At 45.4% G+C, this 16,504-nt stretch overlaps 1 protein-coding gene and 1 long non-coding RNA gene across 2 annotated transcripts in view; both read right to left on the bottom strand.

Annotated features, from left to right (window-relative positions):
- Window positions 1-5,052, bottom strand: part of klf5l (Kruppel-like factor 5 like) — an 18,338-nt gene extending 13,286 nt beyond the window's left edge. The window contains exon 1 of the mRNA XM_037120357.1: window positions 4,754-5,052. Coding sequence (XP_036976252.1) covers window positions 4,754-4,894 — 141 coding nt within the window. The 5' untranslated portion in view covers window positions 4,895-5,052. The remainder of the gene's footprint in view (window positions 1-4,753) is intronic.
- Window positions 5,053-5,180: 128 nt separating this feature from the next.
- Window positions 5,181-5,796, bottom strand: LOC119031712. The gene is made up of 3 exons (XR_005078673.1): window positions 5,661-5,796; window positions 5,396-5,553; window positions 5,181-5,317 (listed from the first exon to the last, which is right to left on the bottom strand). It is a non-coding gene; the product is annotated as an uncharacterized LOC119031712 (long non-coding RNA).
- Window positions 5,797-16,504: the final 10,708 nt, after the last annotated feature.

Below are 16,504 nucleotides of genomic sequence, written 5' to 3'. Positions count from 1 at the left end.
CGGAGCACAAAACAAACCTTTGATACACGGTGGAGGTTTACGGCCTCTGATGGAGGCACAGATACGACCAGTGTTTTGGCTTCACAAGACAGTGACGAGCTAACGGGTCAGAATCCACCTCAGCTCCTCTGGGACAACGACTAGAGGGGGTGAGGACTGAACTTTACTTTTTGGGTGGACTCTTCCTTTAATTTACAGTAATCGTTTACAGACTGAACTTCTTGTGGGGAAACATGACGACTGAACATGAACCAACGTCTCGGCCACAGTCTCAAACACTCGTCTTTGTCTCTTTATCGTTGAGTAAACAGAAATCATTTGGTGGCTAAATTCTTTGGACATGAACTGAAACATCCTGAAAATCCGGTTAACTATTCCACCAGACAATCACCTGCGAGTCACGTGTGATCCTATTTCTGTCACTCTTTGTTCTACAGACAAAAAAAGTCCTTCTCCAGTTCAGCCTGCAGTCACTGGTGGTGTTTCCAGTCCCGGATCCTTTTAAATGTCCTGAAACCGACTACAGACTAGAGAGAAACGGGGACGACAGATCGGAGACGATACTCTACGACTGTCTTCGCTCGCCACAGAATGATTTCACCTCTTTGTTTTCTCTGTTTCTGCAGACGGCTGAAGGTAAACAGTGGAGTCATTAGAGAGATTTGGAGCTCGGGGAGATGAGTTTACAGACCACAGGCATGGAGGCGCAGCAGGAGATGACTGTCTGCGGACGCCGTGTGATGGCTCATGCAGAAACACGGCCGGGCATGATGGGTACTGATGACATCAGCAGACAAAACAATTCTGATCAGCGTGAATCAGACGATGAAGCTCTAAACTGATGAACCATATATTGAACTTTATGTTAAAGAAAGGAGAAAATACAGCCAGAATTTTATCATTCTGCACAAACTGAAGGAGACAACTGATTGTGTTGATGTCTCTGACAGTACGTAGTGAAAAGTACCACAACCTGACATCATTCAGAGAGGATGGTATCAACACACAGGCTCTGATGGCACCAAGTCACCGATACCTGCAGAGGAAAAGACCAACAAGGTCACTAAATTAAGAGCTGGAACTTTCCTTTTGCCTCGAGCACAAATCAGTGGACACACATCCAGTCTCCTCACAGCAGCACTCAGCAGGGCCCGGCTGGGCCCGGCTGGGCCCGGCTGGGCCCGGCTGACAGCACACACGTGCTCTCATGCAAATCATCTGCGTGTGTTGTCCTAGAAGTCAAATCGTTAGTCAAACCAAAAACCATTTCAGCCTCCAGCAGCACGAGAAACAACAACAACGGGCTGAAAAAGACGAAAGAGGGAACGACAATCTGCCAGCGTGACAGGAAACATGTAGCAGAGGGTCAGCCGGGTCCAAACGTGACCCCAGAAACATCACAGGCGCCGGTCCGATCCCTGGACGTTAGAACAAGAGGTGGAACCATATCTGAGTATTGATCTTCAGGAATCATTAGGCGTGACGCTTGATGTGCTCGCCGTGAAGTTACTCTATAACTTCTCCTGTCGTCTGAGCTCAGCCGTACAGGAAACACAACGCTGATATAACGACACAAGAATCTGGAAATAGGTTTCATATCAGTGACTTATTCTGCCATTACTGCTCAGGTACGTGAGCAGAGAAACACCTGATCTGTTTCAGAACACAACTACTGGGCAAACTTGTAAAAACTAAAGAAACAACATGAAAACAAATCCAGGACATGTTGACGAGGAGAATATTCAGCTTTTGTTCGGTCGTCAGGTTCAAACCGTTGCAGCAGCTCTCACTCATCCTGTCTCTGAAGGTTTCCGCCTACATTCCTGCAGACCACAAATGTCACACGGCAGCAGACGAGGTATCTTATCGATCGATCCGATCCGCAGATGTAAGTGATGTAAGATCAGTGCAGCGACATCACAGATTAAACATAAAGAATCTTCATTCTTTTATCTCAGCAGGAGGATTTTATTTATTGCTCCTGCTCACAGAATCTCACCAGTTACACTAAAGACGAATCGCAGCTCGTAGATTTTTAGTGTGAAACAGGTTGTTGCAGAGTTTTATCTTTTTAGCATCTTTCAGCTCCTGTTTTGCTTCATTCCCAGCAGCTTTTTATCAGTAAACGCACAACCTGCTCAGCACCAACGGACAGACACAGAAGTGAAGCGTTCAGCAGCTACAGACTACAGAGGTGAGCTTCAGGGAGGTGGTGGAGACCAAGAACAGAGCTCAAAGAAGAGCTGATCCTGGGTCTGCTTGATGTGTAAACAGGAAAGTGTTTGATGTCACTGTGAGGTTCACGGCTCCATGCATTTCCCCGAAGTTTCAATCAAACTCTGATACTTCAAATTTAATTTCACTCCATTTTTTAAGGATTAAACAGTTTTAACATTGTCAGCTCTTCTAAAAACAACTGTGGAAACATTCAGAAGGTGCTCAGCAGAAACTCGTACGTATACAGAAAATAGGAGCTGCATGTGACGAGTGTTGGAGCCTCGTCTGCCTTTCACTGCTGCTGAGACTTTCTCATGAGCTCGGCCTTTTTCCTGCTGCACGCTGCCTCGAGGCGGCCGGTGGAGATGCGGGCTCTGCACAGACAGGTCGGGCAACATACTGCTGTCACGGCAGCGGCTCAGTTAGACGCTGTTAAAAACACCAACACAAAGACACAAAGACGCATCTCAGACAGACAGACAGACAGACAGACAGAAAGAAAGAAAGAAAGAAAGAAAGAAAGAAAGAAAGAAAGAAAGAAAGAAAGAAAGAAAGAAAGAAAGAAAGAAAGAAAGAAAGAAAGAAAGAAAGAAAGAAAGAAGAGGCTGATTTTCTTTAAACTGGTGGTTTAACAGTAAATTACAGAGAGCAGAAGGAGAGCTGTGATCTGTGAGGAATGTGTTGGAGAAACATGCTTCATGAGGAATCAAGACAACATCAGGTTAAATCCTCTCAGGCTGCGATCGGCATTCATTTGCCTGAGGAGGTAACTATTTCTCTGAACCCGACGACTTTGTTCCAGACAAAGTCGTGTTTTGCATAACACAGAGTGCTGCACGTCACAAGCAGAAGCACCAGGACAGCAGCTGGACGTCGGACCAGCAACATCCGTCACTTAAACACGTCGCCACAGAGACGTTTTCTGTCTAAATACGATCAAATGTGAAGAAATTCAGTCGACTTTCTTCTGGAAATGAGACAAAGACTGGAGTTCTTGTGCTGCTGTGCTCATGTTCAGTTCATCTGCATCACACTGTGACCTGCTGAACACCACAAGAACCCAAACCACTTTATTAAAAGGCCATAAAATATTTATGCTCTGTTTATGAGTATTTGTGACCTACATTCATCTGAGAGGGAACAAAGTCTTCTCTACACCAGCAGACGACACAGAACGAAACCTTCATGTATTCACACTGTCTACCATTCACTTTCTGGATTCATTGATCAGATGTTTAAAATGGTGAATAATGTTGATCAGAGATCTTCGGTGTCACAGAGGAGGAAAGAAAGGATGTTATTCTGCAGAGCCAACGACACGACAACAGAAGGAAACACCGTCTACAGAACCGCGTTCAAACTGGACACATGCAGACATACAGAAACGTTTGACTGCAGAGAGGAGACGTCGACTAGCTTCTCGTCCAGCTAACGAAGCTAATAAAGTCAGTTGAAAACAGCGCGAACACGTGACGGCTCTCACTGCACGTTTGCATAAAAGTCAACAGCAGAGGTCGAGCGACTGGACGCAGGTAGGAGGAGGACACCAGACCAGAATATCCAACATGAACAACAGATCTTTAACCAATCACACCTCTGTGGGCTTCGGCCTCAGGTGGCGGGGTCCGCCGCCTGTTTACCAAACACCTGGCAGGAGGCCAAACTCAGCTCTGTAGTGGAGGTGTCCAGTGTCTGCCGTGATCACGCAGGACCATCGGAACAACTCACAGCCATCTAACTTTAATGCAGCGGCCGTGACGTGTTGTTGGTCCTGTAACGACAGATTCACCAGCATCACGCGTCTCCTGCTTCAACACCACAACACTTCACTTCCTGATTCGCTCAGGTACGTTTCAGAGCGGCAGGTTTCCACCGACGCTCTCTGACTGACGGAGCTACAGAGGAATGTGACGCTGGACGCAGAAGAAGAGTCGAGCTGCTCGTCCATCATGTGATCAGATCTCATGACTGAACAGTTTCTGCTGGTTATCATCACTCACATCACACAGCAGCAAACAGGTGTTCATGTAACAGCCAACATATTAACTGCACAGTGTTGTAAACAACTGGCTGCGTCCCCACACCCAAAAATAATCCATTTAAATATAATATCTAAAATCTATACAATCAGTGAGTGCACTGTGTGTGTGTGTGTGTGTGTGTGTGTGTGTGTGTGCAGAAAAAACATCTTCAATTAAAAACCTGAGGACAGTAAATCTTATAGATCTTCAGTAGAGTTAACAAGTAAAGTTGGATTTGAATCCTGCGTCCTGCAGAGCTGCAGCTGACACAGACCAGGTGAACTCTAACATGTCAGGTGTCTGTAGGACTTCAACCTGCACAGGTGAGCTGCTTCCTCTCACAGGTACTAGAGCAGTAAAAAGCCAACATGTCTGATCTGAGTGCAGCCGCTGCAGCAGCACCGTGTTCACACCCGAGCTAAACACACACAGCAGGTACCAACACACCCGGACCGGCCGGACCTCCGGGTCAGCCGGAGCCCGGCCGCCCTCAGCGGGTCGGCGGAAACTCTCACCCCGGGTTTGACGTCCTCAAAGACGGACGCGTCCTCAGCGCCGTCCGCTCCCGACATCCTCACCGGCTTCAGCTGCGTGAACACCGCCCTCTCGTCGGTGGTGTGCGGCGGGTTCATGGCCAGTCCTACACTCGCTGCCATCAAAATGATGAAGTTTAATTAATATTCTTATGAACTCGGTTTTATTTTATAAGAACATAAAAGAGTTCTGAGTCTAAGTGGAGCTGAAAACTACGGAGTAATCCCACAGCGCTCCCTCTCCTCTGCTCTGACTCACAGGTGGGTTTTACCTGAGCTCATGTACGGACCTGCTACCTGGAGCACGCGGAGCAGCCAATGAGAGCAGGGGACGGGTGCCGCGGTCCAATCAGGTGCGTGCAGGGAGGGACTCACCTGAAAACAACTGGAGGGCGTCAGCGTGTTGTCCCCTCAACTCAACTACAGGTACATGACAGTGAGCGGCAGTCTGATGACGTCATCTCTTTATTTACTGAAGGTTAACGTGAGCTGCAGGACTTTTTACTTTAACTGTCTATAAATTCTCTCCTGGATCGTCTTTCCTGTCTGAGAGAGACGGGAAGGAACTTTACTGCAAATATCACAAAGAAATAAATGAGTCATGCTGATAAAGTTCACCTGTACCTGTACACACAGGTGAGCTCTGACGATAGGCTGCTGCAATAGTGGAATTATCTGCTTACGTTCAGACTGACCAGCGTCTGTCTGTCTGTCTGCCGCTGGAGAGGCGTCATGACGGGGCATTTAGCTTCAGGTTAGACAGCGAGTGTTGCAGAAAGAAACTAAGAGAAACAAAATTCAGTTATCAAGTCAACATGTTCTGATACCAGAGAGGTCCAGTTACAGTTCATGCACGGTGTCAGACCCGTGCAGCCCGGTCCACACTCACGTTATCGTCTCTTTGTCATGTTGAGTTCTGGCATGATGAGTTCAAAGTGCTGCAGAGGAGACGAGATGCACCGAGTAATAATCATCTTATTCTCAGAAAAACTGAACACCGTCACCAGAGTGAATGTAAGTTCTTGCAGAACCTCAGATAAAAGTCCAACTCTCAGCTTCATGTTGTGACATCAGTGTTCTGGTCGGGTTTAGAAAACATCACGTTTGGATTCAAACAGCTGCTTCTGTCTCAACAAACAGCTGGAGAGGAAACGTGTTATTGGACGTTTTGTGGTTCTGCAGGCTTGTAAACTATCTACATTTAATCCTGTTGACTGGACCGAAGTGTTTCTGACATCTCATCTAGTTGATTAAATTAAACTGAAGCACTTTTTAAACCATCGACGAACCGTGTCCACTGCAGCAACTCCTTTAAAATAACACTTTCAAAATGGTTATTTTCTGTTGTTTACATGTACGAATCACACAAAGCTGCTGAACTTTGGATTTCTTTGTGAGGGACTCGGGTCAGATTCAGACTCGGGTCGAGTGGCTCGTCTCAGTTCCTCTCTGCTCCGCTAACGGAGAGCGACAGCGGCTAACGAGCTGCTAACAGCACAACACTGAGGTTCCACAGAGAACCTTTACGAAGGATTAGTGTCAGAGATCTAATGAGAGAGAAATGGAAACACACGATGACAAAAGAAACATCTGCTTATTAAAAGTGACATATCGGCCGTGTCGCGTTCAGAAGCTCGACTCAGACTAAATGTCAGTGTTGCTTCATCAGCTGCTGCCCTTCACTGTCTCCAAACAATGCACATGCTTATTTATTTTAAAGACGCAGGTATGAAGTGACGCCCAAAGAATCCTTTATGTTGTCACGCTTCATTTGAAGACGACGCCCTCATATGTGAAATAAAAATCTGACGAGCTGCTCAGATACAAACTGAGGTAAGTCCAGCTAGAAGTATTTTAACCAGCTGCAGGTGACACGAAGTGATGCAACACAACACACCTCCACCTGTCAGCGCTGACACATGACATGCTGCTAATTTTGGCAGCAGCACTTTCACCTCGTCCCTCCTCCTTAATCCTCTGCACAAACTGATGAGGAAACTTTTATTCTAGACGAGATGTGAGGAGTATTTCAAAGCACAGATGCAGCCGGGACGTCTTCATCATCCCGACTGCTGCTCGTTATTCAGCTGCACATGAATGTAGAAAGACTTTCATCATGTGGTGTAAGTTCTGACACTGTAGAGAGAACAAAGCCGTAATCTGAGTCCAGTCTTTAAAATAACACGCTGAACTGAGATGTTTCCCGGTCAGGAGCATCAGTGACAACAGTGTAGGTGAAGTCTGATAACAGCCTCGCGTGAGGAAACTCTCCAACCAAGATTAAAATAAAGAAAGCAAACAGCCTGCAGGTTTCAGGAAAGAGCTCCAAAGTTCCTGCTGCTAACGTTTTGTCACCTCAAGCTAATTAAAATCACAAAGAAAACAAAAATCGATCAATCTTCTAAACGATTAATGTGATCGTTATCTTTCAAGAGCAACAACAAAACGCCTCAGTGAACATTTCATCAGGAGAAGACAAAGCAAGGTCTGAAAGGCATTAAAGGGGCACGGACGCACGCCTGCAGGCACGCAACCCGACCGCCAGAATAAACGTTGGCAGCGACGGTTTTCTGCAAACCGCAGACATGTTCGATGGTGATGTGTTTATGGGCCGGTTAGATTTTGTTGGTTCTGGTCAGGAAAACACTGTATTTTGTCTCAATCATCTGGTTCTGTCACGTCCCTGCATCTCGCATCTCAAACGCCTTTTTGAACTTCTGTTATTGATCAGTGCAACAACATGAAGCTTTTAATAGAAACTAGTTTACTGTACTTTTCTCTGGTGGCATCAGTGTAAACAGTGAAACATGAGCCGACCACCCATCTATCAGGCGATCTGCATCGTGTCCAAAGAGTCTCCACGTGACGAGGAAAACGTTGTTCGGCGGTTTGTTATAACAGGCGCTGATTCACTCGTCAAACCTGACTGAAGCTTTTTGTTTCCTCGATTTGAAAACATACCACAGGAGCTGTTTGTGCCATCGCGTCAGTTTACTGCTGTCAAACCTGAAGCCTGCGACCGTGAGAACCTTCAGTCCCGATGTGGATTCTGTTTATACTGAATATAATAGGAGGACCTTTTCAGATCTGGTCTGGTTGGTCCTACTGGTCGACCCGCATGCTTGCTGAGTATAATTATACTGCAGGAGAAGATGGCGAGCTGTGATGAAAGAGCTGCTACGATACCTGAGCAGGTCCAACAGATGTCACTGGGAGAAATCTGGCTGGCGACTGGAAACAGTAACTCATCATTTTCCAACAGCAGCATCACTGTCAGTGAATCCACTTTGTCTGTGCTGCCTCAGGCTTCATGATGTAAATATATAGTTTCATGCTAACAAGAAGACACGAACAGCTGAGGCTGACGGGAATGTGGTTTGTTCTGCAGGTAACTGGTTATGAACCACAGAACTGCAGAAACACGAGTGGTGAGATGTTTCACTTCAAACCAAAGTGTCGTCAGCTTCATGGTGCTGAAGGAAACATCTGGCGAGTCAGTGGATCCCAGCCAGCTGTGGAGGAGAGAGTCGGTGCAGATCCAGATCTCCTGGAGGAAAAAACACCTGGAGTCTCATCAGGTTCTGTTCTGATCCGGAGCCGTTACTGACGGGAGGAGAGCTCAGGTTACTTTTGAGTTTGTGGGATTAGAAAGCTGATTTCTCTTCACTGTTGATCAGCCCGGCTGCAGCAGTGATCCAGAGGTAACCTCCACCAGAACCGGAACCAGAGTGTCTGCTGAGTTCTGACCTCACTCAGAGGCTCAGACACACGATCACACGCCCTCGACGTGTGCTGTTGCTTGCTAGCTTATGGCTAATGTACAGTGAAGTGATCTGGCTGTTTGAGCTGAATAAACACATGAATGCTGATGTGAATCGATGTGCACAGACGAGATAATCAAAAGGTTTTCTTCATGTTACGTTTCATCGTTTCTGACTTCCTTCCTCGCACTTTGACTCTCTGCTTGCAGCTGAGGACCACATGAAACTTGGAGTTCTCTGGTTTCATCTTATGTCTTTTTGCAGAATTTGCACGTTACATCTTCTTAAAAGCAAAATTTGACCTTCTACATCTTCATGCAGCGTTAGGAAGCAATAAAACTGACTTCTGAGTAACGTTTGTTGAAGTCACAACATCTCTGGTGTGAGAAGCTGAAGTGTCTCTGAGGGTGAAGACAGGCTGGAGCCAGAGAACCAGATCTGTGAGGGAGAATAAGATGATTGAGATTTAATTACGCCTCTTAAAATACGTTTGTTGTGCCTTTATGAAGCCAACAGTCACGCCACAGGGAACGACTACCAGGCGACTCCACCCAGAGTTTACCTGCTGTGTAAAGCTCTCACTCCACGTTCGTTTAAACATTAGAGTTTACTCATTCATTAAAAATGTTCACAGCACTCCTGCAGCATGATCCATCTCTCAACGACAGGTGAGCTAAAAATGTAAAAGACATTAATTAAATCTGATGCTCATGTTGAAGAGCGGCAAGCATCATGATCTCTCCCCTGTTCATCACCTGATGAGCTCTGCTGCTGTAAATCATTTCGCTTGGCTTCGGCCCAGTCTCCAACGGAGCGTGACTGTATTTAAGGCAAATATTTTTAATCTCACGCAGCTTCAGTGAAAAGGTGACAGGTGTTACTGAGTGGTTCAGTCTGAGAGGAGCACAACCTCTCAAATACTATAAATGTTTATACAAGAATGTCTGCTGTGAAGAAGGTGCATTGTCTCGAGACTCGCGCTGTGCAGACAGATGTCACTCAAACCAGAGACGGGAACTCCAGTCGCACCCTCAGTGACTCGAGACTCGACTCGAGCTGGAGATTTTGGACTTGTGAACAATCTTTACTTTTTGTTTTCGGGCACATCAACATTAAAACAAATGTCTGACGACTCCCTCGTGCAGTTTGCAGGAACGTGCATCACCAACATTTGCTCTTGAGATTAGTTTGTTGCAGGATGCATGACGGTGACGTAACGTATATGTTTGTATTAACATGGTGATGGTGAAATAAAGTAATGGTTGTTTCAGTGATCAGAGCTCCAGACTCAGTTCATCCTCAGAACTCCAACCTGGATGAGCCTGAATCTGACCTGGTAACAGACATTAACAAGAGCAATAAGATCTGTACAGAAAAGGCCAATATCCTCAGGCTGCGTCTTAACCGGTTAAAACATTCCTGGAATATGTTTAAGGGTTTAAAAAGCGTGAATCTTTCATGTATTGTTGCTGCAGATACTGACCATGGATATCACACGCTGAGGAGAAATAAACCTCCTGCTGCAGCGTGTTTCTGTCACCTGCATGATTCTGAACAACCTGCTGAAGTGTTTGAAATAGTTTTGTTTCCATGATATCATCATTTATCCTCCTGAATAAAGTCTGAATTCATTTTTTGATGTGTTGATTTGTAAGAAAAAGCAGATAAAAGTGTTTAATAGTCCTTCAAATTCTCTTTCTATCTATTGACTGTTCAGGAAGTCCTTTAATTACCTGTTTTACACGGAAGTCAAATGAAAACAAGATGAGATGATAAGATGGGGATTTTCCAGAAATGCAGCAGAAGCTCTTCCACCTGTATCAGATAACCGTGTCACCGGCAACAGAACAAACAGTGTTCTCCTGCCGCAACACAGCAGGTGAAATCAAAAGAAAGGCCAGAAAATGAAACAAGATCACAACAAACAGACGCAAAACCCGTCGAGCCGCTTCAGCGTGGTCGACTGAAGCTCAGAGTAAACACAGAACAAAGACGGAGAGGACGGGAGGCCGCGGAGCTGTTTCTGAGAACTGACAGACAGAAAGAGAAAGAAATGGACGTTGTATTTATTTTGTTGTTCACGCTTCGAGCCACTCGCAGGGATCAGAGGGAGGAAACGCGCTGCATTCCTCTGCATCTGTAGCGGCGGCGTGTTGTTGAGGCAGAGGGCAGGTGAGGACGCTCGGCTGAAGCTCTGGGTTTCACATCTCCATCCATCATCTGTACACATTATATGTACGCCGCTTAATCCTCTGCAGGGTCGCGGGGCGAAGGCAGGGGACACCCTGGACAGGTCGCCAGACTACACATAGAGACGAACAACCACACTCTCATTCACACCTACGGACAATTTAGAATAATCAATCAGTATGTTTTTGGACTGTGGGAGGAAGCCGGAGTACCCGGTGCTTGCACATACACAGAAAGATCCCAGGCGTCCCAACCGGGACGTGAACTGGCGATCTTCTAGCTGTGAGGCAGCAGTGCTAACCACTGGGCCACTGTGCAGCCCAGGTTTCACATCTCACTCAGTGAAATACAGAAGAGGCACCGCGTCTTCGTCTGGTTCCTCCTCCTCCTCCCTCCGTCAGCATCACTTCATTCAGGACAACTTTAAGTTTCAGTTTGACTTATTTAAATTCACACTTTTTCATTTGTCTCAGAATGAATCGAGAATTAGAATCAGACGGAAAATCTTTTTATTGTGAGCTCAGACAGAACCTCAGGAAGATTGTTTCATTATTGATATTATTATCATTGATTTTAAAAGTTGTCCTCGGTTGTTTTCAGCTTCCATATTAAACTTTAACATCTTCTCAGAGAGTTAAACACATTTATCATCATATCCTCCTCTGGTGTTTTCCTTTATTTCCTCTCCTGACCACGTAGAAACACTTTGACTCACAGGAAGTGACTGCGTGGGTTTCTTTGATGAATCAATGCTGCACAATGTGATGACAAAATCACGTTCACGTTCACTGAATGCTCAAACAAGATGTGATATCAGTGAAAAGCTGAGAAACTCCTCTTTTTTTTCATTTTAGAACAAAAGAGAGAAAAGTATTGAGGCGCTCTGGGATCAAGCAGAAGATATTAAACATGAGTAAACTGTGTTTCAGGAGGCTGCAGCGAATCAGAGCTCACGTAGAAGTCGCAGGATTGATCGTATCGATCAGAGAAGGAAGTTCCACCTGATGACAAACACGAGAGAAATGAGTCGAGGTTTTTAGGAATCCCTTAAATTTCATGTCAGATCATGAGTGTGTGTGTGTGTGTGTGTGTGTGTGTGTGTGTGTGTGTGTGTGTGTGTGTGTGATAATTTCTTTGAAAAAAAGAGTCACACAACTATTCCAAACAGTGATGGATAAAATCAGGCACTTCCCATGAAAAGAACCCAGCACCTCTTGAACCGGGACAGTCATGCATTGTTCTGCGGCACCACAGGTTCTGTTCTGCTGCAGTGTGGTTCTGGTGGGTGTTCCTGCACGTCGCCAGACATGATTTGTATCTTACGTTTCAGCAAACTGCTTTCAAATGTGTTTGTGTCACATGTTGACACACATTTAAGCCAGTTCAGATTCCATGGTTACATCTTTAAAACCAGGTTTTCTGTAATGAGACATTTTCCAGCTGTGTTTATGGAAACAGAACCAGGTCTTTTAAACCAGAACACGATGTTTTCCTAAACCCGACCAAGTGCGTTTTGTGCCTAAACCAGCGCAGGAGCACAACGTAGTCACAACATAAAAAGGAAAACTGAACCTTGAAGTTTCAACCTGTCTGTGGTTTGTTGAATCGCCAACATTTGTTCTGCTGCTGAATGATTCGGCCTGACGTCTTCAGCTCGTCCCTCATGTATCCTCATGTATCCTCATGTATCCTCATGTATCCTCATGTATCCTCATGTATCCTCATGTATCCTCATGTATCACGTTCTGTGATACAACCAGTTTGTGTAGTTTTTAAAGCTTTAGTGGACAGTACGCTGTTTGCTTTGTTGCCATGGTTTGCTGCATCAAAGCTGTCAGAGACGTCTGTATACGGCACCACACCTGAGTATCTGAACCTCAACAGCACAACCAGGGTGTCACTACTGCAGCTGACTGATGACTTTATTACTGTCCTTTCATACCTGCAGTACATTACCACACCTTAAACTTCTTATGTAATGTGTCTCCTGCAGAGGAATACCTGTGACATGCTGAGCAGCGTACCAAGTGAGCTGTTGAGCGGCTGAACAGGTGAGTCGGACTGTGTTAGTTTTACTGGAGATGCACAGGACCCTCTGCAGAATCACACGACCTTCAACAAGAACATGTATTATGAGAGAAGGATCCTCTGCTCGTGTCGCTCCATGTTTACTTTCTTTGCTTTATTGACGAGACCATTTAACTGTGACCGTCACCACAGAACATCCCTCGCGCTCACTGTGGTGGAGTGGACGGTGAGTCTGTCTGCTCCGTCCTGACGTCAGACAGTCTGCAGTGTAAAGGCCTCCACACATCGCCCAGACTCAAACCGACAGCCAGCTGCCTCCATCTGACCGCCCTGTTTCCTCTCGTCTGACCCGTTCAGCAGTAAAGTTGCACTGAACACACCGCCTGACGTGCTGCCAGCTCTACAGCAGCGTGTACGTTCTGCGTTTGAGCGAGATGCAATAAGCAGGTGGCGCTACATGAACACAGGAAATGATGAAACGGAGTGCACAGAAAAACAAAGCGCACACAGTATTCTGCGCTCCAACACACCGCGTGGAGGGAGACGGAGTAACAGATCACAACAAAACAAACTACATGTTCTTCCAAACTTCCTCTGATCTGTTTGGTGGTCGTTCCCACTGCATGTGAGAAAACCTTGATGATAAATCTGACCTCAGGTGAAGGTGACACGAGCTCAGCTCATCCACCACACCTTCACCTCCCCCTCAGATCAGTAAGGTCGCCCTCCATTATATCCTGGCGTAACCAGCAGATCTATTACAAATAAATACAGTCAATCAGCAGGTGGGTGGTTAACAGCTTCCATGCGTGCTGAGTCATGTTTGTTCAGTCACTTTTCATTTGTTTGTTTTTCAAGCTCCTTCATGGAGGAAAGATATCGACTGAATTAAAGAAAATGAATCAAGAAGATAATGATAATACTATAATAATAACTGACGGATGATTGTGATGACTCTGTTGGTTTGAGTGGTTCTTTCCACTGAAGTGGTTCTGGCGGTTCTACCAGTGAGTCGTGGGCGTGATGAAACGCAGGCCTCAGATTGGCCGTTTGGACTCGGAGCCTGTTATTGACCGAGGGAGGAACTCGCGAACAGCCTGCGATTGTTCAGAGGAATGACGCCTCCACTACGAGCATGTTGACCTTCCTTTGAGCTGAGAGCTTACAGCATTGATCCGAGTAAACTCACAACTGGTACACGTCATTACAGCAGTTATCAGCAGTGTGTGCAGAGGTGAGACCTCGTCGAGGTGGACGAGACAAAAGGAGGCGACGGAGGAGGATTTTCTCAAGTTAAAGAAAAGAGGAGCAGAACATTGTTTCACCGTGTGAACTGTAACTCTTCTGTCTCCTGACAAGCTCTATTTCACCTCTAGACTTCAAGTGTGTGAGGAGATAAATATCAATATAATGATTAATTTTTTGTTTGGTGTCGTAAAACAGGAATAATTCTGGTACACATTAACACAGAGCTCAGTATGACTGGATAACTGCCTGGTCGTTACGCCGATGACGCCTCACTTCCTGTGACGGCAAACCGTCTGTCATAGTGAAGCTTTTATCTGTCCAGACACGGCAATCCACCGATCACTGCTGCAATCGTTTTATTGATTGTGTTCAGAGGAAAGAGTCAGACGGTTTATAGAGCTGAGCGGGTTTACAGCCGTAACTGTACGACACCGTGCATTGAGAAATCCTCAAGTTACAAGAAACGAACAAGGATCTCTTCACGCCACGATCATTAAATCTGACCGGACCTGTCATATCGATCCATCAGAAACTATTCAAATCCAAACTGTAGAAACGGTTTTCTGTGAATGTTTAATGATGAATCATCATGATCGATGTCTGTGCTCCAGTCCTGAAAACAGAGTTTTCATCTGTGACATTCACCACGCAGAGCAACAGTCTGGAATGTTTCTCTGGAAGGGAACTTTCATTATCTGACGTGTAACTGTCACACAATCATACCTGCCGGCTACAGGTGAGCAGTACATTACAGGATACAGGGGGGGCGGCTGAACTCGTATAGAAAATGTCCTTCTTTAGAATCCAGTTTTCACAACATGAAGCTGTAAACTGACAGACACCTAATGAGTGAAGGTGAACATGTTAGAATAAGACGCTGCAGGAGGAAACACGTTTTCATGCACCGCGTCGATTTAAAGATTTTGGTTCTTCTTCTTTCAGACCAGTGAGAAGAAAACGTCCAACACTGACACAAAAACACACAGTCAGGTGTTTGATTTGACGACCTCATGTGCATTTTTAATCATAAAAAGTGTAGAAATGTTTCTTGCTGAGGGACCAAAACTGAAACTTAATGTTCAGATCAGACTGTGGAAAATGATTCAGATACTTAAAGAGCATTTCTATCTTAAAACAGTGTTAACAGTGACATCAGTCTTTTTGTTTCCAGCATGGCGGACACATTTTATCTCGCTGTGGGTCAACATTTGCCCACCGGCCCCACTTTGGGTAGTTCTGTCTTCAGATCATCAGTTTCATCGCAATAATCACGACATTACCTTCATTTACTACACATAACTCTAAAATCTCAGCACTTATATGCAGCTATCTATGTTCATTCATCATTCACAGCCTGTTTTTATTCCTGAAACATGATGAGAATTTGGCTGTTGACAGTGTTTCCTGATTCATACGGTAAAAAGAGATATTAGAATTATTGATCCCACGTTCAGGTTTCTGTTCTGGAAATCTATAAAAACCAGAACATTTTAACTTTGTGATGCTTCATTTTAAAACGTCACTGTTCAGAAAAGGGGAAGATTTATGGTGATATTGGTCAGATCAGATCAGATATTGAAAAAAGAAAGAATGAGGGAAAGAAAATTGTCAGGAAAGTTACAGAAGTTGTCAGAGAAACACAGTGTATCTGCACATCACTCATTATCTCATCACATCATCTTCTTCTTGCCAAACGCTTCGAGCAGGAAGAGAAAAAGAGAGCGCGAAAAAAAAAGGGTTTCACAACCTGCTGATAATCCTGCAGGATGTGTGCCCATATTTGGGTTTCAGGAAGTCCTGGAATTCCTTCAGGTGAGATACGAGTGGGTTGGTGACATCATCATGCAGCGGGCTCACTCAGCGCCGTCTTGTTCTTGATTTCCTGTGGCTGATGATCTGCTGAGGCACGCTGACACGCTGCACTGTGATCCTGCCGATCAGACACACATCCACTGACGGATCTGGATTAAAGAGAATAAAATACGTATCGTCACTGCAGCGTTAAAACGTTTATAATCCAGTCAAACCTCCCTCCTGAGGTCTCAGAGGTCGGTTTGTCAGCACACAGCAGATTGTTGGTTGTTATGTTAACCCCTGAACACAGAACGCTCCCACCGTATCCGGTTACCTCCACCTGTCTGAGCGGCAGAACCCACGAGGGGGTGAAAGGTGAGAGAAACATCTATCAGGACGACGGAGAGGTGGGCTGAGCCGTTATTAACTCCTCATTGTTGGTGTGCAAAGTGGAAAAAACCTCCTCGCAGGCTCAGAAGATTCAAACCTGCTGCTTTTGTTTCCTGCTGAGCGAAGCCACCTGGTTCTCTCTGGAGTCACCAGACCGGGCGGGTACAGGCCGCCGTGTGACCCACATCCAGGAATCATGTACAGATAATATTCATCTCAACTGTAACGTTGATATTCTGATATATGTGTTTGATAAAACACAATCAATCAATCAACACACACAATGTTTTACGAACATTTTGTTATTTTCTCCACAGTTTAT

Source organism: Acanthopagrus latus, chromosome 13 (genome assembly GCF_904848185.1).
Source record: "Acanthopagrus latus isolate v.2019 chromosome 13, fAcaLat1.1, whole genome shotgun sequence".
NCBI lineage: Eukaryota > Metazoa > Chordata > Actinopteri > Spariformes > Sparidae > Acanthopagrus > Acanthopagrus latus.
The sequence above is the reverse complement of the archived record's forward strand: the minus strand, read 5'-3'. Positions and strand labels throughout refer to the sequence as shown.